Source organism: Scylla paramamosain, chromosome 33 (genome assembly GCF_035594125.1).
Source record: "Scylla paramamosain isolate STU-SP2022 chromosome 33, ASM3559412v1, whole genome shotgun sequence".
Classification (NCBI taxonomy): Eukaryota; Metazoa; Arthropoda; class Malacostraca; order Decapoda; family Portunidae; genus Scylla; species Scylla paramamosain.
Genome location: NC_087183.1, coordinates 3,025,044 through 3,052,804, shown reverse-complemented (window position 1 = coordinate 3,052,804; position 27,761 = coordinate 3,025,044). Strand labels below are relative to the sequence as shown.

The following is a 27,761-nucleotide window of genomic DNA, read 5'->3' as shown; positions in this document are numbered from 1 at the left end:
GCGCGATGCTGATGTGCGAGCAGACCCGCGTCAAGCCCCAGTTGGAGGACGTGCTACACGAGCAAGCAGCGTTGAAGTTTCAGATAACCGCAATATTGCAGCGCAATGGTAGTGATGGCATGCCCAACAGTAACCAATGCACGTATAGCGACGTCACCCGTGTAGCTGTCCTGCCGCACCGTGACCCGGATCCTGCACCACCTGCAGAGGAGCATCACAACGCAGTTCGCCGCCCCACCTCTCTAAGGCACGGTGACCCCAACGCGTCCGGGATGCATTTTTCCGAAGTCTGGAAGGTTTCGTCCCGTGATGAAATTAGAGTTAATCAGCGGACGTGTCTTGCTTTCTAGGCTCCGCTCTAGTTTCCGCATTGGTTGAAACCTAACCTAAACTTTCCGCATTGATTGGCAGCTGTGGTTCCCTCAACGACGAGGAAAAAAAAAAAGCGCAATTTGTGTTATTTCTCATTAATTATGTCAAAGATGTATTTTACTCAAGAGAAGACATTCCCTGGACACAAGCCAATGAAAGACAGGATCACTCTTTTATTTTGTGATAATGAGAGTGGTGACTGCAAAATAAAGGCACTTCTTGTCTATCACGTTTTTTTTTTTTTTTGTATGTAGGAAGGATACTGGCCAAGGGCAACAAAAATCCAATAAAAAAAAAAACAGCCCAATGAAATGCCAGTCCCATAAAAGGGTCAAAGCAGTAGCCAAAAATTGATGAAGGTTGAAACCTTCCTCTTGAAGGAATTCAAGTCATAAGGTGGAAATAAAGAAGCAGCCAGGGAGTTCCAGAGTTTACCAGAGAAATGGATGAATGATTGAGAATAATGGTTAACTCGTGCGTTAGAGAGGTGGACAGAATAGGAGTGAGAGAAAGAAGAAAGTCTTGTGCAGCGAGGCCGCGGGAGGAGGGGAGGCATGCAGATAGCAAGATCAGAAGAGCAGTTAGTACGAAAATAGCGGTAGGAGACAGCTAGAGATGCAACATTGCGGCGGTGAGAGAGAAGCTGGAGACAGTCAGTTAAAAGAGAGAAGTTCATGAGACGAAAAGCTTTTGATTCCACCCTGTCTAGAAGAGCAGTATGAGTGGAAGCCCCCAGACATGTGAAGCATACCTCATACATGGACGGATAAGGCCCTTGTACAGAGGGGGGGGGATAAAAACTGGCGGAGACGTCCCAGAACACCTAACTTCATAGAAGCTGTTTTAGCTAGAGATGAGATGTGAAGTTTCCAGTTCAGATTATAAGTAAAGGACAGACCGAGGATGTTCAATGTAGAAAAGGGGGACAGTTGAGTGTCATTGAAGAAGAGGGGATAGTTGTCTGGAAGGTTGTGTCGAGTTGATAGATGGAGGAATTGAGTTTTTGAGGCATTGAACAATACCAAGTTTGCTCTGCCCCAATCAGAAATTTTAGAAAGATCAGAAGTCAAGCGTTTTGTGGCTTCGCTGCGTGAAATGTTTACCTCCTGAAGGGTTGGACGTCTATGAAAAGACGTGGAAAAGTGCAGGGTGGTATCATCAGCGTAGGAGTGGATAGAACAAGAAGTCTGGTTTAGAAGATCATTAATGAATAATAAGAAGAGAGTGGGTGACAGGACAGAACCCTGAGGAACACCACTGAAAATCCACGAGTCTTTAAGAGGAATAATGTGCAGTAGGCTAAACTGCTGGTACTGTGGAGGTCCAGTACAAAGGCTTGGGTGACTAGAATTCTTATTAAGTGGTTGACAGAAGTGTTTCCCCTAGCATTGAAGAAAAATCTTCAGGAAAAAGTTTGTCCCCGAAGATCCTCCAGGTTTGAAAGATGACCATGACATACCTTATGACTTCACAAAAATTTAATTATTTTTTTTTAAATAAGCTCCTTTAATAGTTCAAATTCATCTATCACTCTATTTTAACTGCTTTTTAGCTGACTCTTTCGTGCCACAATGTGTGACGTACGTGTTGATTGTTCCCCTTGTTAAAAGTAAACTGAAAGACCCTACACTAAGCTCTAATTACCGACTCATAGCAATTGCCACGGCGGTCTCCAAAGTGTTTGAGCAGCTTCTCTATAACAGGCTTATGGATGTTCTACATTCCACAGGCAATCAATCTGTTTTCAAAAGGCACCATTGCACAGAGATGTGCTTTTTTAGTTTGAAAGAAACTATAAATTATTTTCGTGGACTCAACACCCCTCTTTTTATTTGTTTTATTGATACGGAGACTGCATTTGATAGAGTGAGTTATTTTGAAGTGTTTTCCAAGCTGTTAGTAGGAAGGGCCCTGGTGTACTTGGTGCAACTGCTGTAACGATGGTACACAAGGCAGCTGCTTCGGGCTAGGTGGGGTGGTGCAGTGTCGGCGGTCTTCTCCATGCACAATGAAAAAAGGCAGAGATCCGTGCTGAGCCGGCACCTGTTCAACCTATAAGCGGACGAACTCAACATAATGTTGAACCGCTCTCGTGTGGGCCGTCAGGTGTGGCATCAAATAACTTTTCTTATGTGAATTTCCTAGCCCTGGTTTGCCCGAGTGCAGCGGCGCTAAATGACTTGTTACGACTCCCCGACGAATTTGCTAGAAAGCACTACATTAAATTTAGCACAGCTTAGTCCGTGTGTATGTGCATTCCACCTAAGCGAGCCGCCCCTGACGCCTCCGGCCATTTATCGAGGCGTCACCAAGCTCGAATAAGTGCGAGCGTTCTCATACCTGGGCCATATTATCACAGCTGATTTCATGGATGACAAGCACATTAGGAAAGAAAGAAGGAATCTTTGTGCAAGTAGGACGACACCAGTCTAATTCAGATCTCACAGGGGACGGTAAAGTAACAACAGAAGAGTGGGTAGTACTCCCGGCCTTTATATCCTCACAAGCAAATACAGGTCGGATCTCATCACTCTGCGGGTCACGGCCATGCTACACAGTCAAAGCCATTAGCTTCTGGGGCGTCGTCCAAGCTGTGGCTGTCATTAATTTGGAAGAATTAAATCTGAAGTATCCATTATTTCTATAATAATAACACGTGGGTTGCACGCTATACCTGGGAGTGCTGTGTTGCATGCTCCCCGTCTGTCTCCGTTGTGGACTGATTGGAGACTTATTACTGACTGAGTTTACTCGCCCTGACTTACTACTGAAGCCACCACTAAAACGTGGAAAATACAAACTGACACCGGCCGCGCCACCAGACGAAATATTAGTAGCCCCGTCACCAACCCACCGTGGTACAGGTAGATGTACCAACACGTGGTCATCTGCCCACGTAGCTGCCTCCTTCAGGCTTTTAAACCTTTTCTCACGAAGCAGTGGTACTAATTATTTCTCGGCCACATTAATGAACTGCTCTACATATTTTTTTTTTGTAGGAAGGACACTGGCCAAGGGCAACGAAAATCTAATAAACAAATGCCCACTGAAATGCCAGTCCCATAAAAGGGTCAAAGCAGTGGTCAAAAATTGATCAATAAGTGTCTTGAAACCTCCCTCTTGAAAGAATTGAAGTCATAGGAAGGTGGAAATAGAGAAGCAGGCAGGGAGTTCTAGAGTTTACCAGAGAAAGGGATGAATGATTGAGAATACTGGTTAAATCTTGCGTTAGATATGTGGACAGAATAGGGGTGAGAGAAAGAAGAAAGTCTTGTGCAGCGAGGCCGCGGCAGGAGGAGAGGCATGCAGTTAACAAGATCAGAAGAGCAGTTAGCATCAGAAAGATCAGAAGTCAGGCGTTCTGTGGCTTCCCTGTGTGATATGTTTACCTCCTGAAGGGTTGGACGTCTATGAAAAGACGTGGAAAAGTGCAGGGTGGTATCATCAGCGTAGGAGTGGATAGGACAAGAAGTTTGGTTTAGAAGATCATTAATGAATAATAAGAACAGAGTGGGTGACAAGACAGAACCCTGAGGAACACCACTGTTAATAGATTTAGGAGAAGAACAGTGACCGTCTACCACAGCAGCAATAGAACGGTCAGAAAGGAAACTTAGTTTGATTTGGAAATCAAAGCTTTGTGCCAGACTCTATCAAAAGCTTTAGATATGTCCAAGGCAACAGCAAAAGTTTCACCAAAATCTTTAAAAGAGGATGACCAAGACTCAGTAAGGAAAGCCAGAAGATCACCAGTAGAGCGGCCTTGACGGAACCCATACTGGCGATCAGATAGAAGGTTGTGAAGTGATAGATGTTTAAGAATCTTCCTGTTGAGGATAGATTCAAAAACTTTAGATAGGCAGGAAATTAAAGCAATAGGACGGTAGTTTAAGGGATTAGAACGGTCACTCTTTTTAGGAACAGGTTGAATGTAGCAAACTTCCAGCAAGAAGGAAAGGTAGATGTTGACACACAGAGCTGAAAGCTCTGTGTGTCAACACAGAGTCACCTCACAGAGTCAACACAGAGTCACCTCGGAGTCCCCATCTGGGGAGGGGACCATAAATGTCTCCAGGTCGGACTGCCTTTCTGTCGACGACCCTAAGTGTCTTGACACCCCCCTCAACTTTTTCTTCATTAACTTCTGCAACATTCGCGGTCTAAGATCTAATTTTCAATCTGTAGAACACCACCTCTCCTCTTCTAAACCTCATCTTCTTTTCCTCACTGAAACTCAGGTGTCTGAAACAACTGACAGTAGCCCCTTTTCTGTTTCCTCCTACTTTCTCTATCCTCATTTTCGATCCAAAGCTGAATGCTGCGTTTATGTGCGCAATGACTTAACCTGCTCTCGTGCCCACACTCTTGAATCTTCCGAGTTTTCCACCATCTGGCTACGACTACAGAGTCACTCTCATACTAAATTTATCTGTGCTGTATACCTCTCTCCTAACTCCTCTGACTATAAGAAATTCTTTGACAACTTAACTTCCAAAGTGGAGCACATTCTGACCCTCTTCCCTTTTGCAGAGATCTCCATTCTTGGAGACTTCAATGTTCACCACCAGCTTTGGCTTTCCTCTCCCTTCACTGACCATCCTGGTGAACTAGCCTACAACTTTGCTATCCTCCATGACCTAGAGCAATTGGTGCAACACCCTACTCGTATTCCTGACCGTCTTGGAGATACGCCCAACATTCTTGACCTTTTCCTGACCTCTAATCCTTCTGCTTATGCTGTCACCCTTTCTTCTCTGTTGGGCTCCTCCGATCACAATCTCATATCTTTATCTTGTCCTATCACTCCAATCCCTCCTCAGGATCCCCCTAAGCGAAGGTGCCTCTGGCGTTTTGCCTCTGCTAGTTGGGGGGACCTGAGGAGGTATTTTGCTGATTTTCCTTAGAATGACTACTGCTTCCGTGTCAGAGACCCGTCTTTGTGTGCTGAGCGCATAACAGAGGTGATAGTGTCTGGCATGGAGGCGTACATTCCTCACTCTTTTTCTCGTCCTAAACCTTCTAAACCTTGGTTTAACACAGCTTGTTCTCTTGCTATACATGATAGAGAGGTGGCCCACAAAAGGTACTTCAGCCTTCCATCACCAGAATCTCATGCACTTTATATTTCTGCCCGGAACCATGCCAAGTCTGTTCTCCAACTAGCCAAAAACTCCTTCATTAACAGAAAATGTCAAAACCTTTCAAGATCTAACTCCCCTCGTGATTTCTGGCATCTAGCCAAAAATATCTCCAATAACTTTGCTTCTTCTTCTTTCCCTCCTCTACTTCAACCAGATGGCACCACAGCTATCACATCTATTTCTAAAGCTGAACTCTTTGCTCAAACCTTTGCTAAAAACTCTACATTGAACGATTCTGGGCTTGTTCCTCCCTCTCCTCCACCCTCTGACTACTTCATTCCACCTATTAAAATTCTTCGCAATGATGTTTTCCATGCCCTCGCTGGCCTAAACCCTCGGAAGGCTTTTGGACCTGATGGGGTCTCTCCTATTGTTCTCCGAAACTGTGCCTCCGTGCTTGCACCTTGCCTAGTCAAACTCTTTCAGGTCTGTCTTTCAACATCTACCTTTCCTTCTTGCTGGAAGTTTACCTACATTCAACCTGTTCCTAAAAAGGGTGACCGCTCTAATGCCTCAAACTACCGTCCTATTGCTTTAATTTTCTGCCTATCTAAAGTTTTTGAATCTATCCTCAACAGGAAGATTCTTAAACATCTATCACTTCACAACCTTCTATCTGATCGCCAGTATGGTTTCCGTCAAGGCCGCTCTACTGGTTATCTTCTGGCTTTCCTTACTGAGTCTTGGTCATCCTCTTTTAGAGATTTTGGTGAAACTTTTGCTGTTGCCTTGGACATATCAAAAGCCTTTGATAGAGTCTGGCACAAAGCTTTGATTTCCAAACTACCCTCCTACGGTTTCCATCCTTCTCTCTGTAACTTCATCTCAAGTTTCCTTTCTGACCGTTCTATTGCTGCTGTGGTAGACGGTCACTGTTCTTCTCCTAAATCTATTAACAGTGGTGTTCCTCAGGGTTCTGTCCTGTCACCCACTCTCTTCTTATTATTCATTAATGATCTTCTAAACCAAACTTCTTTTCCTATCCACTCCTATGCTAATGACACCACCCTGCACTTTTCCACGTCTTTTCATAGACGTCCAACCCTTCAGGAGGTAAACATATCACGCAGGGAAGCCACAGAACGCCTGACTTCTGATCTTTCTAAAATTTCTGATCGGGGCAGAGCAAACTTGGTATTGTTCAATGCCTCAAAAACTCAATTCCTCCATCTATCAACTCGACACAACCTTCCAGACAACTATCCCCTCTTCTTCAATGACACTCAACTGTCTCCCACTTCTACAATGAACATCCTCGGTCTGTCCTTTACTTATAATCTGAACTGGAAACTTCACATCTCATCTCTAGCTAAAACAGCTTCTATGAAGTTAGGTGAGCTGAGACGTCTCCGCCAGTTTTTCTCACCCTCCCAGCTGCTAACTCTGCACAAGGACCTTATCCGTCCATGTATGGAGTATGCTTCACATGTCTGGGGGGTTCCACTCATACTGCTCTTCTAGAGAGGGTGGAATCAAAAGCTTTTCGTCTCATCAACTCCTCTCCTCTAACTGACTGTCTTCAGCCTCTCTCTCACCGCCGCAATGTTGCATATCTACCTGTCTTCTACCGCTGTTTTCATGCTAACTGCTCTTCTGATATTGCTAACTTAGAGAGACGTAGGTTAAGAGGGGACCAGATAGAAGTCTTTAAGTGGTATAAGGGTTATAACAAGGGAGATGTAAGCAAAATTCTTAGGATCAGCAACCAGGGTAGAACAAGAAATAACGGGTTCAAGCTTGAAAAATTTAGGTTTAGGAAGGAAATAGGAAAAAATTGGTTCTCAAGTAGTGTGGTAGATCAGTGGAACGGACTCAGTAATCATGTAGTTAGTGCTAGGACACTAGAGAGCTTTAACAGAAGATTAGACAAGTTTATGGATGGGGATAGCAGATGGAAATAGGTAGGTGTGTTTCATACAGGGACTGCCACGTGTAAGCCTGGTCGCTTCTTGCAGCTTCCCTTATTTCTTATGTTCTTATGTTCTTATGCCTCCCCTCCTTCCGCGGCTTCGCTGCACAAGACTTTGTTCTTTCTCTCACCCCTATTCTGTCCACCTTTCTAACGCAAGAGTTAACCAGTAATCTCAGTCATTCATCCCTTTCTCTGGTAAACTCTGGAACTCCCTGCCTGCTTCTGTATTTTCACCTTCCTACGACTTGAATTCCTTTAAGAGGAAGGTTTCAAGACACTTATCCACCAATTTTTGACCACTGCTTTGACCCTTTTATGGGACTGGCATTTCAGTGGGCATTTTTTTTTATTAGATTTTTTGTTGCCCTTGGCCAGTATCCTTCCTACATCAAAAAAAAAAAAAAAAAAAAAAAAAAAAAAAAATATATATATATATATATATATATATATATATATATATATATATATATATATATATATATATATATATATATATATATATATATATATATATATATATATGTGTGTGTGTGTGTGTGTGTGTGTGTGTGTGTGTGTGTGTGTGTGTGTGTGTGTGTGTGTGTGTGTGTGTGTGTGTGTGTGTGTGTGTAAAGGCTTTTCGGCAAGCTGAAGAACATTTTTGCCATGAAATACAGAATGCACGAGTTTCGGATGTAAGGCTAGGATACAATTTGTGGATAACTTCTATATCATGCATGTCACAATCACAGACTGCAGTAAACCAAAACCTTAAGGTTTAGGAAGAAAGAATAGAGTGTGGAATGTACGCCTTCACACCAAACACAATCACGTTCGTTATGCGTTCGTCACGAGTAGATGGAGCCAAAGCACGGAAGCAGTGGTCATTCTATGGAAAATCAGAATAATACCCCCTCAGGTACCCCAAATTAGCACAGACAAATTGCCGGAGCCTCCGCCTTGGAGGTTGCAGAGGTGGAATTGGTTGAAAATGGCAAGATACATATATGACGTTATGATCAGAAGAATACAACAGAGAGGACAGAGTGACAAATTAACCAACATAATCAGATGTGAGGAAAAGGTCAAGAACGTTGAGTGTATCTTCAACATGGTCAGTGATACTTATAGGGTGCTGCACTGATTGCTCTAAGTCGTGAGAGTTAACAAAATTAATCAGTTCACCAGATTAGTCAGTGAAGGGAGATGAAAGCCAGAGCTGGTGGTGAATATTGAATTCTCCAAGAATGGAGATCACTGCGGAATGCAAAGAGTTCAGAATGTGCTCCGCCTTGGAAGTAAAGCAGTCAAAGAATTTCCTATGTAATGAGGAGTCAGGTGAAATATACAACACAGATGAATTTTGTCTGTGAGTGACTGCAATCGAAGCCTGATGGCAGAAAATTCATGCTTCAGATTGTGGTTATAAAAGGAAATACTAATTTGGAACATACTCGTAACATTCAACTTTCTATTGAAATTATAGATAAAGAAAGAGGGAGTGAATAAAATTGGTACTTATATCAATAGCTTCTGACATCTTTGTTTCGATAAAGAGAAGTTTAGTAGAGGAGAGATGATGCTTCACAGATTAGAAGTTAAGTCTAACGGTGCGAATGTTGCACCGTTAGTTCATATAAAAATTCATATAAAAGTTTCTATAAAAATTGTTGAGGGTTGTGTCGAGACACTGTAGGTCGCTAGTTGATGAGTAGTTTAATCTAGCAATATTTTAGGTACTTCCTCTCTCCCCAAATGTTGGCGCCGAGTTTATATATGATGGCCCCATTTAAATATTGAATTTTGATTGTAAGGTGATGTAGTGTAGTTTAGTAAGAAAGAGTTATCTTTAAATCAGAAGATGTGACTACCCTCTTGTGTTATGAAAAACAAAGGGAAACCTCACGGAGGGTACAGCTGAGTTGGAGGCAGGTTCACAGACTCACCTCTGTCAGGATGATGAAACGCCCCTGGTGGTAATTACTGTAGCTAATGGTGTCCACTGCCAATAAGGTATCACTCCTATATTATTATTATTATTATTATTATTATTATTATTATTATTATTATTATTATTATTATTATCACTTTTATTATTATTCTTATTATTATTATCATTATTATTATTATTATTTATTATTATTATTATTATCATTATTATAATAATAATAATAATTATTATTATTATTATTACTATTATTATTATTATTATTATTATTATTATTATTATTATTATTATTATTAACGTTTATTGTTCGTCTTCCTAGAACTGTACGTAATAAAGGACACATAAAAGTAAGTACGTATAAGTGGTGTTGCAAAGACGGACGTTCCAAGCTCTCTGTCACTACGCTGCGCCACTTAACTGAGTTGCTGTTCTGAAAAGAGTTCCTAATTATCTCGACTTTTCTATATTCATGCAAGATACTTTTTGCCAAATTATCAGCACACAAAATTTGTAGGAAACGTCGTAGGGTCAATGGTTGACAAAAACACAGGGGTACCATTTTGATGTTATAATAAAACTAAATATTAAAAGAAATTTTGTCTTAATTGACAAAAGAATTACCAGAATTAACAAATTACAGTGTACAACAAGCATTTAGAAAATGACAAAGTACAATTAAGTCTAAGAAAAATACCCTGCTTAGTTGACAGAAGAAGAAAGGGAAAAAGCCACACGTACAGAGAATAGCCCTGCCACCATGTGGATAGTCAGCCCCATGAGAGAGAGAGAGAGAGAGAGAGAGAGAGAGAGAGAGAGAGAGAGAGAGAGAGAGAGAGAGAGAGAGAGAGAGAGAGAGAGAGAGAGAGAGAGAGAGAGAGAGAGAGAGAGAGAGAGAGAGAGAGAGAGAGAGAGAAAGAGAGAGGTTTTTTTTTGTGTGTGGCCATCATTCTAACGTGGGTATTAGATCTTTTTTTAATTTAATTTTTTATTATTTTTTGTTTTATTTTAGTTTTGATTGTATCTTTAGCAGTATTACCTATTTTTATTTATTTTTGTGTTTCATTAATTTATTTTTGAAATATACAATACACACGCTTCATTCATACGGAGTTCCTAATCCAATCACAAAGCTATTGCTCTTTGTTAGAATGCACACAGGTAGAAAGGCTACGTAGTATTACTACGTATTACGTAAGCACATAAATAGGGAATGCATTCATATTAAGAACATGCAGTGTTCATATACACTTCCTTATTTTTATTTACATATCATAAGTGTATATAAAAAGTGTATAATACATATATGTGACATAATATATCCTTGTAAATCATAGCTCTCTGATTAAACTGGTCTCAGTCAGGAAAATCATCAGTCTATCGATCACATCCGTGTGCTCATCACCCCAAAAGGGTGGTCTGTGTTGGCAGGAGGCCGCGGCCCCAGCAGTAAGCTGCCGAGGACCGTCTCACTTTCCTTTAACGCACACTGAAGCAGCATGTGCTCGATAGAGAGGGTTACTTTACAGGTGGTCCATGTGGTGGAAAGGAGTTGGCCATGTATAGGAATATATGAGTAGGTAGCCCATCCTGAGGCATGCGAGGGCCAACTCCTACCGCCTTGTGGAGTGATTGGAGGACGCCCACTCGCCCAGGATGGGTTTGATGGAGTGTGGGTGGAGGTTGTTCCATTGAATCTCCCACAGGAGTTTTACTGATAATCTATCAACTATGAGACATAACTGTAGATTTCGATGAAGGTTCCACGCTCCCTCGAGCTCTGCAGCAGACCTAGCCAGCATGTCAGCCTGTTCATGTCCTGACACCCAAATCAGTGACGATCTACAACAAGAATTCAGCTTATTAATAATGTTGCTCTGGATTTCCATTTTATCCGTGTGGCCGGACTCTATTGCTTGAAGGGCTGACATACAGTACGCAAAAAATGACAATTGCGAAAAAAAAAAAAAAACGTTCAGCAGAAAACACTGATGTGTGGGAAGGCAGTCGAAACCTGAGGGCACACTTACACAACCACACACTTGTACCCATACATCCAGTTATCATAGAACCGTTTGCATAGAGATGGGAAGTTAGCGACGAGGGCCTGGAATTGTTGGCGGAGATCCGCTTTATTTAAGTAACCCTAAGCCTGAAGGACTAACAAAATCTCCACACAGAGGTGAAAAAAAGGCAACTAGAGTGTTAGGACAGCGGTGCACGCAGTACAGTGTTTAGGCTCAGTCTGACAAGTTGACCGTTGTGGTCGCTAAACTCTGGTCCCGTTAATGAAGCTTTCGTGCAGGATCCCGATCACCTTTTAAGTTATTCGAGTGGTGCACTCGTTGCTGGTCCCAGAACAGCTCCTTGGTTGTTCGACCTGTGCACTTGGTGTTGGTTCCAGGACAGCTTCTTTGTTATTATAGCAAGGTTAACTTCTACAACATCCTTTCCCAGATTCTGACTGGAATTGAACTGGTGGCTTGCTGATGCGACCAGAACGGTAGGTAGTTGGTCCTGCTTGAGAGGGTGTAGCAGAGTACGCTGAACCCATTCGCATAGGCGGTACTGTGGACGAAGATGGAGATGGAAAGGTTAGATTTTCTGGAGGATTCTGTAGTTGGAGATCCTCCAAAAATCCTGGCTTCAAGCGGTCAATTGAGGCAATTTCTTCCCATTTTCTAGGAAGGATAGTGAAGGTCTTGTCTGCTCTTCCCAGTACTTTGAATGATCCATCGTAGGTGTACTGTACTGTAGCTTCGGTCTGGATCTGTCGTGAAGAAGAAGTACATGCGAAAATGTGAAGAGATCAGGCATTACAAAAACATCCGTGACTGGAGCACGAGATTATTTGGGGCGAATCTCACTGAAGTGATTGTGTAATGCTGAAAGAAAGACGTTGTTAGCACAGTCATGTGGACCTTATCATCACTAGTCATTTCCAGTGTTTTCCCAAAAGCCAGTTTGGGAGACGACGACTAAAGATCTTTTTAGCAGTTCCTTATGCCAAGGAGGAATAAAGGCAGCTGATTACTCCATTTGATATTACCTTTGAATACATTCTTCATCTGCTGTGGAAACGCTCCACCAGAGCATTGGCTGTGGGGTGATAAGCGGTCATGGTAATGACGGTGGAACCCAGACAAGATGTCAAAAGTCTCCACAGACGTAAAGTAAACCGAGAACCACGGTCTGCCACAATCGTAGAGGGTATTCCATAACAGGGAATCCACGTAGGAATGAAGGCTGTAGCTACTGTTTCTGCATCAGTGAAAGTCCCAGGCCATTTTCTGTAGCGATCATCCATGGTTAGAATGTAACGAAATCCTATGCAAGGTGGTAGCGGTCCAACGATGTTCGGGTGAATGTTCTCGAAGCGGTTTATGGCCAAAGGGAATAGCTCAACAGAAGAACAAGCATTGCTTCAACCAGTGACAAACATTCGTCCTCATGGAGGGACACATGGAACGAGCAGAAACGAGCTTGAGTGTTGCCTTGCATTCAGGGTGTGACATGTTGTGAAGGATGAGGAACACAGTTTCTGCATATCCTTTGGTACAATTAGTCGCGCTGTTTCAGTTGAACCAACACACAGGAGTTCCAGGGAAACGCAGTCTCTCAGTAGTTGTTGCCGGATCATCTCTGGATTGTAGCTCAGTTATCTGCTTGAAGTCGATGTTAGCTGAAGCTGATATTGCGCTAATTCGTTATAATGTGTCATCTACAATGCTGTCTCGGCTACTGACATGCTGGAGTAAATTTCAGGACGAAATCCATGTGACGCTGTTTTCGTGGTGCATGGCTTGTTCTTGAGTTCGTGATTGCTTGTACCAGGGGCTTGTGGTCTGTAAACGGTATCCGACTTTCCAGGAACGGTCGACAGTGTTTGATTGAAGCATAAGCAGAAAGAAGTTCTCTGCCAAAGCACTGTAAATAGTTTGTAAATAGTTTACATGACCAAAAAGCCAAAGGTTCCCACTTACTGTTGTGCAACTGTTCAATCAAGAACTGTTCCAATTACAATGCTGCTTGCATCCGTGAACAAACATATCTGAGCTGTTGGATCTGGATGATGAAGTATGGTTGCAGATGTCAGTGAACCCTTGGAGGTGTTGCACGCTTCAGCAGCAGTAGTAGTCCAGTGGACACTGTCTTTAACTCCTTTTGTCTTCTCCAAAAGCAAATTATGGACATGAACCAAGACACCAAATGAACATGTGATAGAAAGGATAGAGCCAAGCTTCGTAGAACTTTTCGTAGAAACTTCGTAGAACCTTCTGGGTTTCTGGAAGAAAAAAACTTTGCGATTAGTTGAAGCTTAGACATCAGCGGTTTGATGCCCCGTGAAATGATGCGACGTCCAAAGAATTGCAGCTCAGCAACAACGAAGACACTTTTGTTTTGGTTTTTATAGATGCCGTTGTCCCTCAGGCGAACGAAGACTTCCTCTAGATGATTTAAATGCTCTGACTCACATGTGCTGGCTACCAAAATGTAATCGATGTAGACAAAGACGTTCGATAATCCACAAACCACGGTGTCCATCAATCTTTGAAATGTCTAGCTGGTGTTTTTGAGTCCAAATGACATTCTTGTTAATTCGTTGAGTTCAAAGGGAATAGCGACAGCGGTGTTGTGAATGTCATCAAGATGGACGGGAATTTGAAAGTATGCTTTCATGAGGTCGAGCCTTGAAAAGATTTTTACCCCATGAAGCATGAAACTGAAGTCCCAGAGGTAAGGTATAGGATACCTGTCAGGAAGGATGATCCTGTTTAGTGTTCTAAAGTCGCCACAAGGCCGCCAACTATCGGGAAGTGATTTTTGAACTATGTGTAGTGCTGAAGCAAACGAGGTCTTGTTTGGTGTTATGATTTCTTGATCCAACATATACTGGAATTCACCTTGATTCTTCCTTTTGAAACAGTTCAAGTTGTAGGCCGGAGCAAATTCGAGAATATACTAGTCATTTTTTCTTTTATCGTGTCGATTTTTTCATGTGGGATGCTTTACTTCTTTTTGGTCATTAATCCACGTGAAGTAAGTGTGCACCTATAAGTAATCCACTTAACGTCACTATGCACATATTTATACATTTGACACAAATGCTCTTCGTATTTCACGCTAAAACGTTCTATTTCATTCAACACCCATATATTCTGGACCACCATGGGATATGATGAATCACAATGTTGCGAACATCCTGTTAGATGAGCCTTTTATGTATGGAAATTCATTCCGAAGTGCTTTATATTGCGCTTCACAGTCTGAAAGGCAAACGAAACCCTCCCCCCCCCCACCGGAGAGTATGAATCACTTCCTTTCGCTGCGAGATATGTTGAGTTATCTGCAATCAGAGTGTGGCTAGGACGAACCGACAAGTCAAAGTGTGACAAGGAATCACGACAAACGATAATATTTTCCACGTGACCCAGGATAAAAGAACTTTTAAATTTCCTTCTAAGGCTCAGACAAACTGCAAGCAGAAATCTATAGACCTTGATTGGAGTAGCATTAGTAGCTCTCTGGGTGAGAGCTAAAACACTCTTCCTGACCTCTGGTTTTGCTGCAAGACGCTAAACTGAACTCCAGTATCAATCAAAAACAAGGATCTAGAGAATGGATCTTTAATATAAAAGGGCAATGCTACTGGTGGTACGTCAGTAGATGAAATGCCAGTGTCTGAAGCGCTCTCAGACACCACAGTCAGTTTAAAGGAATGTTATGTTCACATGGATGGAGACACTTGCTGGAGAGAGAGCTTTAGAAGAAACACATTTTTTTTTTTTTTTGGTCATCACACTGAATGGGCCATTTTATTGTTTTGTTCCATTTTTTGTAATTTTGTGTTATTTCCTTTTCATTGTACTTTTCAGCTTTTGTAATCATTACATTTTTTTGGGTGTTATTAATTTATTTTAGATATACAATGCAATATATACACATTCATTCCTTTACACACGCTTCATTCATATGGGGTTCCTAATCCTTTCAAAAAGCTATTGTCCTTTGTCAGGCCAGGGGATAGGGGGTGAGGTAAGAAACTCATGCACACAGGTAGGGAGGCTACGAAGCATTACTACGTATTATGAATATGTGTAAATGGGAAATACATTCGTATTAAGACCACCCAGTACATAGTTTATACACACTTTCATACTTTTATATATTGTACTTATTTACATATTGTATACATGTATATACAGTACATAGAGTAGGATATATATGAATGACATAATATATACATGTAAATCATAGCTCTCTGATAAAGTTGGTCACAGTCAGGAAAATCATTAGTTTATCGACCACATCCGGGTGCTCATCACCCAAAAGGGTAGTCTGCGTTAGCTGGAGGCCGAGGCTCCTGCAGTGAGCTGCCAAGGACCGATTCTCGTGATAAGCACACAATGAAGCAGGATGTGCTCAACAGTGAGAGTAACGTTACAGGTTGTACATTGTAGTGGCAAAGCGTTGGCTATGTAGGAGAGCATATGTATAGGGAGGGTGCAGCCCATCCTGAGGCGTGCGCGGACCAGCTCCTCCCACCGTGTGGGGCAATTGAAGGACGGGTTTGGGTGTACGTAGGTATAGGTTTTCCCAGTGACTCTGGCACAGGAGTTTTACTGATGATTTACCAACTGAGAGACATTACTGGAGACCCTGACAAAAGTTCGACGCTCCCTCGAGCTCTGCAGCAGACCGAGCCAGAATGTCAACCTGTTCATTCCCGCGTATATTGGAATGTCCAGGCACCCAAGTCAGTGAGAAAGATTTACGACAAGAATTGAACTTATTAATGGTGTTGCCCTGGATTTTAATTGTATCCATGTGGCCGGACTCTATTGCCTGAAGGGCTGACATAGAGCCAGAAAAAAAAAAAATTACAGTTGACTGATGAAGTGAATTTAATGCATAATCTATGGCCTTATCAATAGCAAAAAGTTTAGCAGGAAACACCGATGTATGGGTAGACAGTCGTAACCTGAGGGCACACTCACATGACCACACACTTGCACCCACACATTCATCTATCTTGGAGCCGTCAGTGTATAGGGATGGAGGGAGGCCGGCGACAAGGGCCCGGAAGTGTTGGTGGAGCTCAGCCTCGGTAAGGAGGACTTGGACTGGAGCCTTTGCAGGATTTCACTGTAAGGAGCTCATCCAACGTAAACTCTGCTTTGTAGTTTACGCCTCCACGTGAGTTTACGCCTCCAGTGAGCTCTGCTGCCTCCTTACGAGGAAGGAAGGCAGGGTCATAATGGATGGTGCTGCTTGCCTGGTGGAAGTGTTGGGCTACTGAGCTGGCGATGTCGGCTTGGTTGTCTATTGTACTGTTACTTATTCTGAGAGTTGTGATTGGAGTATATGGTCTTTTATCATTTAATATATGTATGGTTTTCCAAACGTATGGCAAAGGAGTGGTACGGTTCACAGCTGGTGTAAACTATTGGAATGAGTCCCTCTTAGCATCACGAATGACTTTCCTTGCCTGAGCCCTTGCCTTTTTATAGGATATAAAATTTACTTGACTGGGCTGCTGGCTGAACGGCTATCGCACTCACGAAGTGCTTGTAGGCAATCCGTTGTCCACCATAAAACTCCATGCTTTGTGTGAACTCTAGAAGTCTTCGAAATTCATGCCTCGACGGCGTGTAATATGGATTGTGTTGCATTGCTGACCATAGTGTCAGTGTCCTAGTCAGATACTCGTATACCCACGTCGGCAACTCCACGGAAGGCTGCCCAGTCTGTTCTCTTGAAGTTAAACTTGGGAGGGCGGGGGTTGGCCGGGAGTTCGCGTGCATAGGGGATGCAGATGGGCAGGTGGTCGCTTCTATGGAGGCCATCGATGACTTGCCAGGAGAAGTCAGGGAGTATATTTAGCGAGGGCAAAGACAGATGGCAGACGCGTTACCAGTCCGATCATCTACACGAGTCGCACTTCCATCGTTCAGAAGACAGAGGTTCATCTGTATTAATATGTTAACTTTCTGCTCCCTACGTACACTTGACCTCTCACTTCTCCATTGTTGATGATGGGCGTTGAAGTCTCCCAGAACTAGCCTGGTGCTTGGGAGCTGGCTAATCACTGATGTTATGTCGTCATCAACAATAGGAGCATTGGGAGATAAGCAGAGGGAATAGATAGCCAGATACGTGTCGTTGAATCTCATCCTGCACGCGACAGCTTCCAGAGGTGTATCCAATGTCACTTCCGTCTGTGTCAGATTTTTGTATACGTTTATGGTAACGCCGTTTCCCTCATATCTTCTATATGTATGGTAGTGTTTTAACACTGTAGGATCAGGCTAATCCTGCAGTCTCGTCTCCTGTAGACAGATAATGGACGGCCTGTGTATGTTCACTAAAAGTGGCAAACATGGATCTTTATTCCGAATACTTCTACAGTTCCACAGTAACATCTTAAACATTACGACTTAAGAGTTGCGGTGTTGGACGTGTTTCTTAATTCTTTTGCGCTCTTAAGCGCTGCCGGGGAACCTGTCCCGGCCTTTGCCTGAGGTGATTCATAGATTCATCATCCGTTAACTCCCCGGAGCTGGTCGAGAGGGAGCGAGTGTGAGAACCCCTCCTCGAGGGCCCGGGAGCTGGGACGGCATGAGAAGAAAGTTGGCGTTTAAGTTTTGTGAATTTCAATTTATTAGATTTGTCGTCCTTTTCATTTTTGCTGGGGGTAGTAGAAATAGCAAACAAAAAATGGAGCACAGGAAGTGATAGGAGTAGAGGCTTTGGTAGCAGATGTAGATTTTGAAACTGGAGAAGCATAGGTTAAGGATGAGGTTGTGGTGGTAGATGCGGATCAGTCTGGATAGCTTCACTGCACATCTTAGGCTGAACCCTTAATGTTGAGGCGTATGAGACTTTTGAAGCAGGCGCGGCCTGCGTTTGCTTCACTCGCATCCTTGCCTCATAGTAAGAAATTTCCCCAGTAGCCTTGATTGTACAGATCTCTTTCTCCACTTTCCACGCGGGGCAGTCGCGTGAAAAATGGAGTGAGCATCCTTTCAATTACGGTATTTCTCTACCAATGCGTGCACTGTTATTCCATATGACCCTCTCCAGCACATCTACCGCAGTAAGCTCAAGAATGACAAGCGTTCCCATGGTGACAGTAAAACTCACACTTGAAACAATGGAGAGGATTCGGAATGTAGAGACGAATGGGAGCGGATTCGTATCCTACATGAACCCTCTCTGGCAACTTAGTAGCACCGAAGGTGAAAATTACTGGGGCCGTGCTCCTTCTGGTACCGTTAACCATTTTAATGATTTTTCTAGCTTCATTGACATTCTGGTCAGCCATGCAATCGACGATCTCAGTAGGTTCCATGCCCTTGGCCAGTGTCCCTCCTACATAAAAAAAAAAAAAAAAGATCCCCGACACGAGTTCATGGACACCGGAATCAAAGCCTCGATCTCGATGTCAAGGATGAACCGGAGTTTCAAGAGTGACTTGACTTAAGTTAAGAGTCTGAAAGAGCAAGTCTCCACTGGCAAGTTTCTTAAAATTTAGGACATTATCAATATTGCAATCAATAACCTTTTTTATTATGAAAAAATTTACAGCAGAGAGGGGGATGTTGGTCTTTTAGTGCAGAATCACATATGTCGCTTTATTTGGGCTGATAGCCAGTCTCGCAGTCGGGGGCCGTCGGTCCCCCTTGATGGGGGAGGGGATGGCATAGAAGGGGAGTACACCCACCACCTACAGGAGGGGAGCGGGACACAAGTGGGAGGAGATCTGGGGGGGAGTTTTCCAGCCAAATCACTCTATTTTTGCCGGTGTCAATTTAGTCCAAAAGCATGCTCACTGAGGTGGATCCTTCATAGGTGGAGAGTAAAGACAATCTGACGACGTGGCAACAGACACTTACTGTTCCCACTAAGGAAAGGACAGTGGCAGTGCAAAGCTCATAATCAGGGACAGTGGATACCTAGCTTTATTTATCTAAACCTAATTATGATGGGCTGCTTCTTGGTTGTTCTGGGGATGTACTCGGCGCGAGTCCCAGAACGGTTGTTCGAGCGGCGTGAACTGCTGCAACATGAAAATAATATAATATAACCATAGTTGTTGTATTTTCTTCAAAACCAAGACTTATATTGTAAACATCTTACAACAAATAAGTTTTTGTTCTTAATTACAAGAAAATACCTCAAAGTGAGTTCCGCCTGACCTTTTTTTAAAATGCTTAATTTACATTTAAGTCTTAGAGACGTACTAACTTTTAGCCCATCAGTATGGCTTATTGCGTAAAATTCATATAATGGAGTATATATGAAATGTGCACTAGCCAACTTTTGAAACGCGCCGCAACACTCATTGCACCGTCTGCGTCTGTCCCCTGCCCCTCACTGCCCTCTGTGAACTGAAAGTTTTATAAAGTTTTTTATAAAGGAGTTCCTAAACTTTGCCTCCTCACTGCTAATATGAGCGTAGCGGTCTGGCGGCAGAAATTAGACTATCTCAGCCCAAAAAATTACTTTTGTCCTGAATCTTAAGTGACCGAATTGTTTTCGGTTTATTTTACGAATTCACGTAGTAAAAATAAGTACATTTCTGAGATTTTTAAAGTAGAAAAAAAAAATTCAGAGGCAGGTGAGATAGGTTTTGAGCTTTTTTTTTTATGTGTTGCTGGATTTTGAACAATCTGTGTTGGTTTCCTGGAAATTACAGTACTCGTATCTATGGTTGTCGTCTACACTTTTACAGTGAAGTTTATTGACTACATCAGTTGTGTGTCCTGATAATTTGATGCAAAGCTGCTTGCAAAACTTAGCAAGATAAAGATAATCAGGCAATCTTTTCATCCCAACATTAGTTTGTTATTACTTTAATAGGAAATGCAAAATTTATGCAGACAGATTGTTACACAATATTAAAAAAATCTACACTTTCAGTAATAATATTTACCGATGATTTGTGTGCTGAAAGATATGTCATCAATGCTTAATTCCGTTATTAATAAAACAAGAATCTATATAGTTATGCTAATCCAATGTAAAATAAAAAAAAAATAACGTTCACAAGTATTACTACTACTACTATTGCTTTTACTACTACTACTACTACTACTACTACTACTACTACTACTACTACTACTATTACTACTACCACCACTACAACTACTACTGCTGCTGCTACTGCTGCTGCTGCTACTGCTGCTGCTGTTGCTGCCGCTGCTGCTGCTGCTGCTGCTGCTGCTGCTGCTACCACTACTACTACTACTACTACTACTACTACTACTACTACTACTACTACTGATACTGATACGCTTAGCCTAATAAAAAAAAAAAAATCATCCTACTTCTAAGCTTTTACGAGAAGCGAATAATTGTGGTGCATACCACTGGATAGAAAATTTCATTCAGCGTTCAATGTTATGTATCCGATCGTATTGAGACAAAAATAAGTTGGTGAAAATGATGTATTTTTTTTAAGGAATCCTATTTTTTGACACCCTTCTATTATTTGCAAGTTAAACATTGACAATGCAACAGCAGAGATGGTAGCTATATCATATAGAATTGAGAGTTGTACCATGATATGGTGTTAATTTCGTTACGATCGGCCGCGTGATTATGGAAATGTTAGCGTTTGAATAGCGTTACGGTCGGGCCAGGCCGCTCCAAATGAAATTTCAACCTCCATAGTAAGCTTCGCTTCGCTTGTAATAAAAATAAATATTTGAATACATAGTGTGTGTGTGTGTGTGTGTGTGTCATAACATTTCATTCCAATAGATGGCACTTGGGCTTCTGTGACTGGGACTACACACCGACATACCGCGGGTTCGACACGTTCTATGGCTATTACAATGGGATGGAGGATTACTACACACATACTAGACAAGGTACGTTGACGTAGACCATTGAAGAGATGATTTGAAATAATTGGCAATTTTTTCCCAAAAGGGAAAATTCACCCTTTCTTGGTAGGTGTGAGAGGTGCTTGCCATGGACTGCTTGCTTCCTTCCCATATATGCTTGAGGACTTCACCACCTCTTCTGAACCTTCCTTTTGCTACCATAGGGTATTTTCCATGTTGTGAGTAACACCAAAGTGGTATCTGCCCTTTTTCCTTCTGCTTCCCAATCTAGTGGCTCAAATTATATATATATACTCGTATATATATATATATATATATATATATATATATATATATATATATATATATATATATATATATATATATATATATATATATATATATATATATATATATAATTCTTGGAGACTTCAGTGTATACCATCTCCCTTCACTAATCATTCTGGTGAACTAGCCTTTAACTTTGCTATCCTCCACGACCTAGAGCAATTGGTGCAACACCCTACTAGTATTCCTGATCGTCTTGCAGATACGCCCAACATTATTCACCTTTTCCTTTACTCTAATCCTGCTAATGCTGTTACTCTGTCTTTTTCGTTGGACTCCTCCGATCACAATCTTATATCTGTATCTTGTCCTATCGCTCCAATCCCTCTTCAGGATCCCCCAAAACGGAGGTGCCTCTGGCGTTTTGGCTCTGCTAGTTGGGGGGACATGATGAGCTATTTTGCTGATTTTCCTTGGAATGACTACTTCTTCCGTGTCAGAGACTCGTCTCTGTGTGCCGAGCGCATAACAGAGGTGATAGTGTCTGGCATGGAGGCGTACATTCCTCATTCTTTTTCTCGAACTATACCTTCCAAACCTTGGGTTAACACAGCCTACAAAAAGGTGTTTGAGCCTTCCATTCCAGAATCTCATGCGCTTTATATTGCTCGCCGGAACCATGCCAACCCTGTTCTCCCACTAAACAACTAGAAAAGTGTCAAAATCTTTCAAGATCTAATTCCTCTAGTGACTTATGGCACCTAGCCGAAAACAAAAAAATAATTTTGCTTCTTATTTTCCTCCTTTATTTCAACCAGATGGCACCACTGCTGTCACATCCATCTATAAAGCTGAAATCTTCGTTCAGACCTTTGGTAAAAACTACCTTGGATGAGTCAGGGTCTGTTCTTCTTTCTCCTCCACTCTCTGACTACTTCATGCTACCTATTAAAACTCTTCGCAATGATGTTTTCCTTGCATTCGCTGGCCTAAATCCTCGCAAGGCTTATAGACTTGATGGGGTCCCTGTTATTGTTTTCCGAAACTGTGCAAGGTGTTTGCACCTTGCCTAGACAAACTCTTTCAACTCTTTCAAAATCTATCTTTCCTTCTTGCTGGAAGTTTGCCTACATTCAGCCTGTTCCTAAAAGGGTTCCAGTTCTAATCCCTCAAACTATCGTCCTATTGCTTTAATTTTGTACCTATCTAAAATTTTTTTACTCTATATATCCTCAAAAGAAAGATTCTTAAACATACATCACTTGATAACCTTCTATCTGATCATCAGCATGGGTTCCGTCAAGGCCGCTCAACTAGTGATCTGACTTTCCTTACTAAGTCTTGGTCACCCTCTTTTAGAGATTTCGGTGAAACTTTTGCTGTTACCTTAGACTTATGAAAAGCTTTTGAGAGAATGTGGATTTCTAAATTACCCTCTTACGGCTTCTACCCTTCTCTCGGTAACTTCATCTCAAGTTTCCTTCCAGACCGTTCTATTGCTGCTGTGGCAGACGGTCTTTGCTCTTCTCCTACATCTATTTACAGTGGTGTTCCTCAGGGTTCTGTCCTGTCACCCACTCTCATCCTATTATTTATGAATGATCTTCTAAACCAAACTTCTTGTCTATCCAATCCTACGTTGTTGATACCACCCTGCACTTTTTCACATCTTTTCGTAGACGCGCAACCCTTCAGGAAGTAAACAGTTCAGGCAGGGAAACCACAGAACGCGTGACTTCTGATCTCTCTAAAATTTCTGATTGGAGTAGAGCAAACTTAGTATTGCTCAATGCCTCAAAACCTCAATTCCTCCATCTATCAACTCGACACAACCTTCCAAACAACTATCCCTCTCTTCTTCAATGACACTCAACTGTCCCATTCTTCTACACTGAATATCCTCGGTCTATCCTTTACTTATAATCTAAACTGGAAACTTCACATCTCATCTCTGGCTAAAACCGCTTCTATGAAGTTAGGTGTTCTGAGACGTCTCCGCCAGTTTTTCTTACCCTTCCAGCTGCTAACTCTGTACAGGGGCCTTATCCGTCCATGTATGGAATATGCTTCACATGTCTTGCTTCACATTCACATGCTTCACATGTACCGCTCTTCTAGACCGGGTAGAATCAGAAGTTTTTCTTCGCATCATCTTAAGCAGAAGGCATCATCTGGCTAAAAAATAAAACTTCATTGAGTATATCATAAAACATATAAATATAAAACGTACCATTCAGCATATCATAAAACGTAAAGATGTAAAACGTATAAAAACGCTAAGGTTTACCTTAGTGTTTTCATACGTTTTATATTTTTATGTTTTATGACATACTCGATGTTTTATTTTTAGCGTGATGATGGCTCCTGCGTAAGGTGAAACGCTGCTACTTCACAAAATGAAAAATAATTTATGGTGTGACCTTGTTCACCTCATATATATATATATATATATATATATATATATATATATATATATATATATATATATATATATATATATATATATATATATATATATATATATATATATATATATATATATATATATATATATATATATATATATATATATATATATATATATATATATATATATATATATACTGCCAGCCATCTGCCATCACGCTCACTCTTCTAATGTTTCCCTCAGGAGGATATGACTTCAAGGACAATAAACTCACGTCCTGGGAAGAAAACGGTACCTACTCCACGGTACGGAAAAGAGAGAGAGAGAGAGAGAGAGAGAGAGAGAGAGAGAGAGAGAGAGAGAGAGAGAGAGAGAGAGAGAGAGAGAGAGACACCACTCTAATGTCTGAAACTACTGTTCCAGTTCAGTTTATAAGTAAAGGACAGACTGAGGAAAGAATATGGAAGACTGATACTGAAAAAGCTAAAAAAAAAAAAAAAGACGAGAATTGTTCGGGAAAAGAGTTAGAAGTTAGAAAAAAGTCGAGAATGTTGCATATACCTCTATGCTTGAAGTACACACACACATTGGTTGCGTTTTTTTTCATTAATATTGTTTTTTTCATTGTTACTATTATTTTCATTATTATTATTATTAGTAGTAGTATTAGTAGCAGCAGTAGTAGTAGTAGTAGTAGTAGTAGTATTGTTGTTAGTATTATTACTATAATTATTATCATTTATTTATTTAATTATTTACTTATTCATTTAATTTTATTTATTTGTTTACTTTTTATTTTGTTTTGTTTTTAATGTGTATGAACAAGGACAAGAAGAAAGACAGAGTAGGAAAGAAAGAAAGCTATCTAGTATAATGGTGATCCTGAAAAGAAACGAGAGAAAGAAGATGAGAAAGCCTTGTGCACTGTGGCCACTGGATAGGGAAGGCATATTGTTGACAAGTTCGGAAGAACAGTAGCCATGGAAATAAGGGTAAAATATAGAAATAAATTCAGTATTCCGAAGCTGAGTAAATCAAGACAGTATATTAAAATAAAATAAATAAAGACAGATTGCACCCTGTTTAGGAGAGTTGTTTGAGTAGCATCTCATATATGACAGCAATACACTATAAATGGAAAATAACCCTGAGCAGAGTAAGAAGCTAGGGATAGGTAAGCTTTTTGGTGAACACACCGCAAAACACCCACTTATGCAGATGAAAATGAGAAATGGAGAATGATGTAATCACCATGAAAATAGAAAGGATAAAAAATTTTGACTGAGGAAATGGGTGACACGACAGAGTCCTGTGGACCACCACTGTCTTGTGATGATCTTGTGACAATGACAGTGACTAGAGATAAAGATGCAAAGACATGAATATAAGGGAAGGTTAAACATTTATGCCAGACTCTGTCAAAAGACTTAGATATGTCTAAGGCAAAAATAAAAACAAAATTTATGCCACTCTATTAAAATATTTAGGTATGTCTTAGGTAAAAGAAAAGATTTCACCGAAATCGCCAATTCACCGCTAATCACGACTTACTTTCATTTCCTATTTCTTTATATCAAAAGTTTCCCTACAGTCATTGAATACAGTTGTCATATACAAGTATGTCTAGAATTAACTCATCAGTGATACTAAACAGGGTAGAGTGAAAAGGTTACCAAATGTTTTATTAACCACCATCATTGAAAAGATTGTCCTTAATTTGAGCCACAGCACTGCATATCTTGCAATCTTCTACTTTTATATCTATCTTTACTGTTCTTCTGAACTTTCTAATTCCTTACCTTACCTCTTCCGCGGAATGGCTACACACGAGTACTCACCTCCACAGAATTTCGTCCACCTTACCAGCAAAAGCGTTAACTAGTAGATTTATTAATTTATCCTTTTCACTGACAAGCTGCTTAGGGCGATGTCATACAGAGCAAATTTCTCCGAACAAGTTGATCGTTTTTGTTGGCGTTAGGCAAAACGAGTAGCAAACAACATCTTGTTGCTCGATTTCTGTTGTCGGGAAGAATGGAAAACGGTTCTGTTGCCAGTGTAGTAGGTTTCAGTGACCAAGGGTGCGCGCAGCCCTATTTTTACTTCCAGACGTACGGCGCTTTTACTCCCAAACACGGCAACGCACAGACTTTTCTGGATCCCCTTCCCGTTATGAACATTATGGTCTGACCATTTTGAATTGAGCATTTAGGCGTTGCCCTTACCTGCCTGCGGCGCTGCCACACTTATACAAAGACACACCTCATGTCAGGTAGCTCCTACATCAAAATAAAATGGCGTTGTAGTATATATATATATATATATATATATATATATATATATATATATATATATATATATATATATATATATATATATATATATATATATATATATATATATATATATATATATATATATATATATATATATATATATATATATATATATATATATATATATACAAGGCATTTTAGTGTAATATTTTTTTTTAATGATGTTTGCATCGTTTTTTTTTTTTTTGCAAACACCACAATACTTGGCGACATTTCCTCCAGACGTTGTCACGTCTCCATGGGTGACCGAGTGAAGACGGTCAGAATGACCGTGTTAATCCAAGGTCACTTCCTCTCGCGCCGCCGGCCAGGATGGAAGCTACCTCTCTCGCTCGCTCTTGTCACCTTCACAGCTGAAAAAAAAAAAAAAAACTCAGTATATAAGTAATTTTTGGAAGAAAATAGGGGGCCATTACTTGACTCCTCTAGAGCTGTTGCCGGAACAGCGAAAGCCACCAACGTACCTTGAATTTTACCTCGATGGTGGTGAGGAAAAAAGTCGTAACTAAAGAATAAAAATATAATATCATAGTTTAAGGGAAATATAATTTCTGAGAGGAATCATATCACATTTAAAGAAAATTCACAATGGAGAGAGAGATAGAGATAGATAGATAGATAGATAGATAGATAGAGAGAGAGAGAGAGAGAGAGACAGAGAGAGAGAGAGAGAGAGAGAGAGAGAGAGAGAGAGAGAGAGAGAGAGAGAGGGGGGGAAGCTTGAGTGACTGAGAGACAGGTTTTTCTCAAATTTCAATGATTCATTGGGAAGTATAGATTTCTTGATATATATTAATTTGCATGAAATGTAGATTATATATGCAGAGAGAGAGAGAGAGAGAGAAAGAGAGAGAGAGAGAGAGAGAGAGAGAGAGAGAGAGAGAGAGAGAGAGAGAGAGAAAGAGAGAGAGAGGTGGTGTGCGGGGAGCGAGTTTATCAGCAACACATAGGCTCTAACCTGATAATTGGCAAAGTACAAGGTTTGGCAAAGCCGCAAGTTGGGGAATCCCCGGAAAAGACGACGCTTAAACGCTCAATTCAAAATGGTCAGACCATAATCTAACCTAGCTTTACCTAACCTAACCTAACGATACCAAACCTAACCTAAATGACGTGTAGAATTACCTAACCTAACCTAACATTACCAAACCTAACCTAAATGACGTGTAGAATTACCTAACCTAACCAAACCAAAACTGGGAATTTTGTCTCTATTGGGCCCCATCTTTAAGGACACTAATCTAATTTAGCATTACCTAACGTAACCTAAATGACATGTAGCAGTACCCAACCTAACACTAGCTAACCTAACCTAAATAGCATATAGCATTACTTAACTTAACCTAACTGGGGGTTCGCCCCTGTTTGACCCCTTCCCTTTAAGGACACTAATCAAACATAGCATTACCTAACCTAAATGATGTGTAGCAATACCTAATCTAATTTAACATTATCTAACCTAACCTAAATGACATTCCTATTATTGCTGCTATTGAATGGTGTCGACTGAAGTCTGTGCGTTGTCGTGGCTGGGAGTAAATGTGTCATAC

General features: G+C 41.1%; 1 protein-coding gene across 2 annotated transcripts in view; it reads left to right on the top strand.

Annotated features, from left to right (window-relative positions):
- Positions 1-27,761, top strand: part of LOC135089536 (arylsulfatase I-like) — a 155,615-nt gene that overhangs the window by 100,057 nt on the left and 27,797 nt on the right. For both annotated transcript variants that reach the window (XM_063985192.1, XM_063985191.1), the window contains 2 exons: positions 21,116-21,225; positions 24,119-24,180. In XM_063985192.1, the coding sequence (XP_063841262.1) occupies positions 21,116-21,225; positions 24,119-24,180 (172 nt within the window). The remainder of the gene's footprint in view (positions 1-21,115; positions 21,226-24,118; positions 24,181-27,761) is intronic.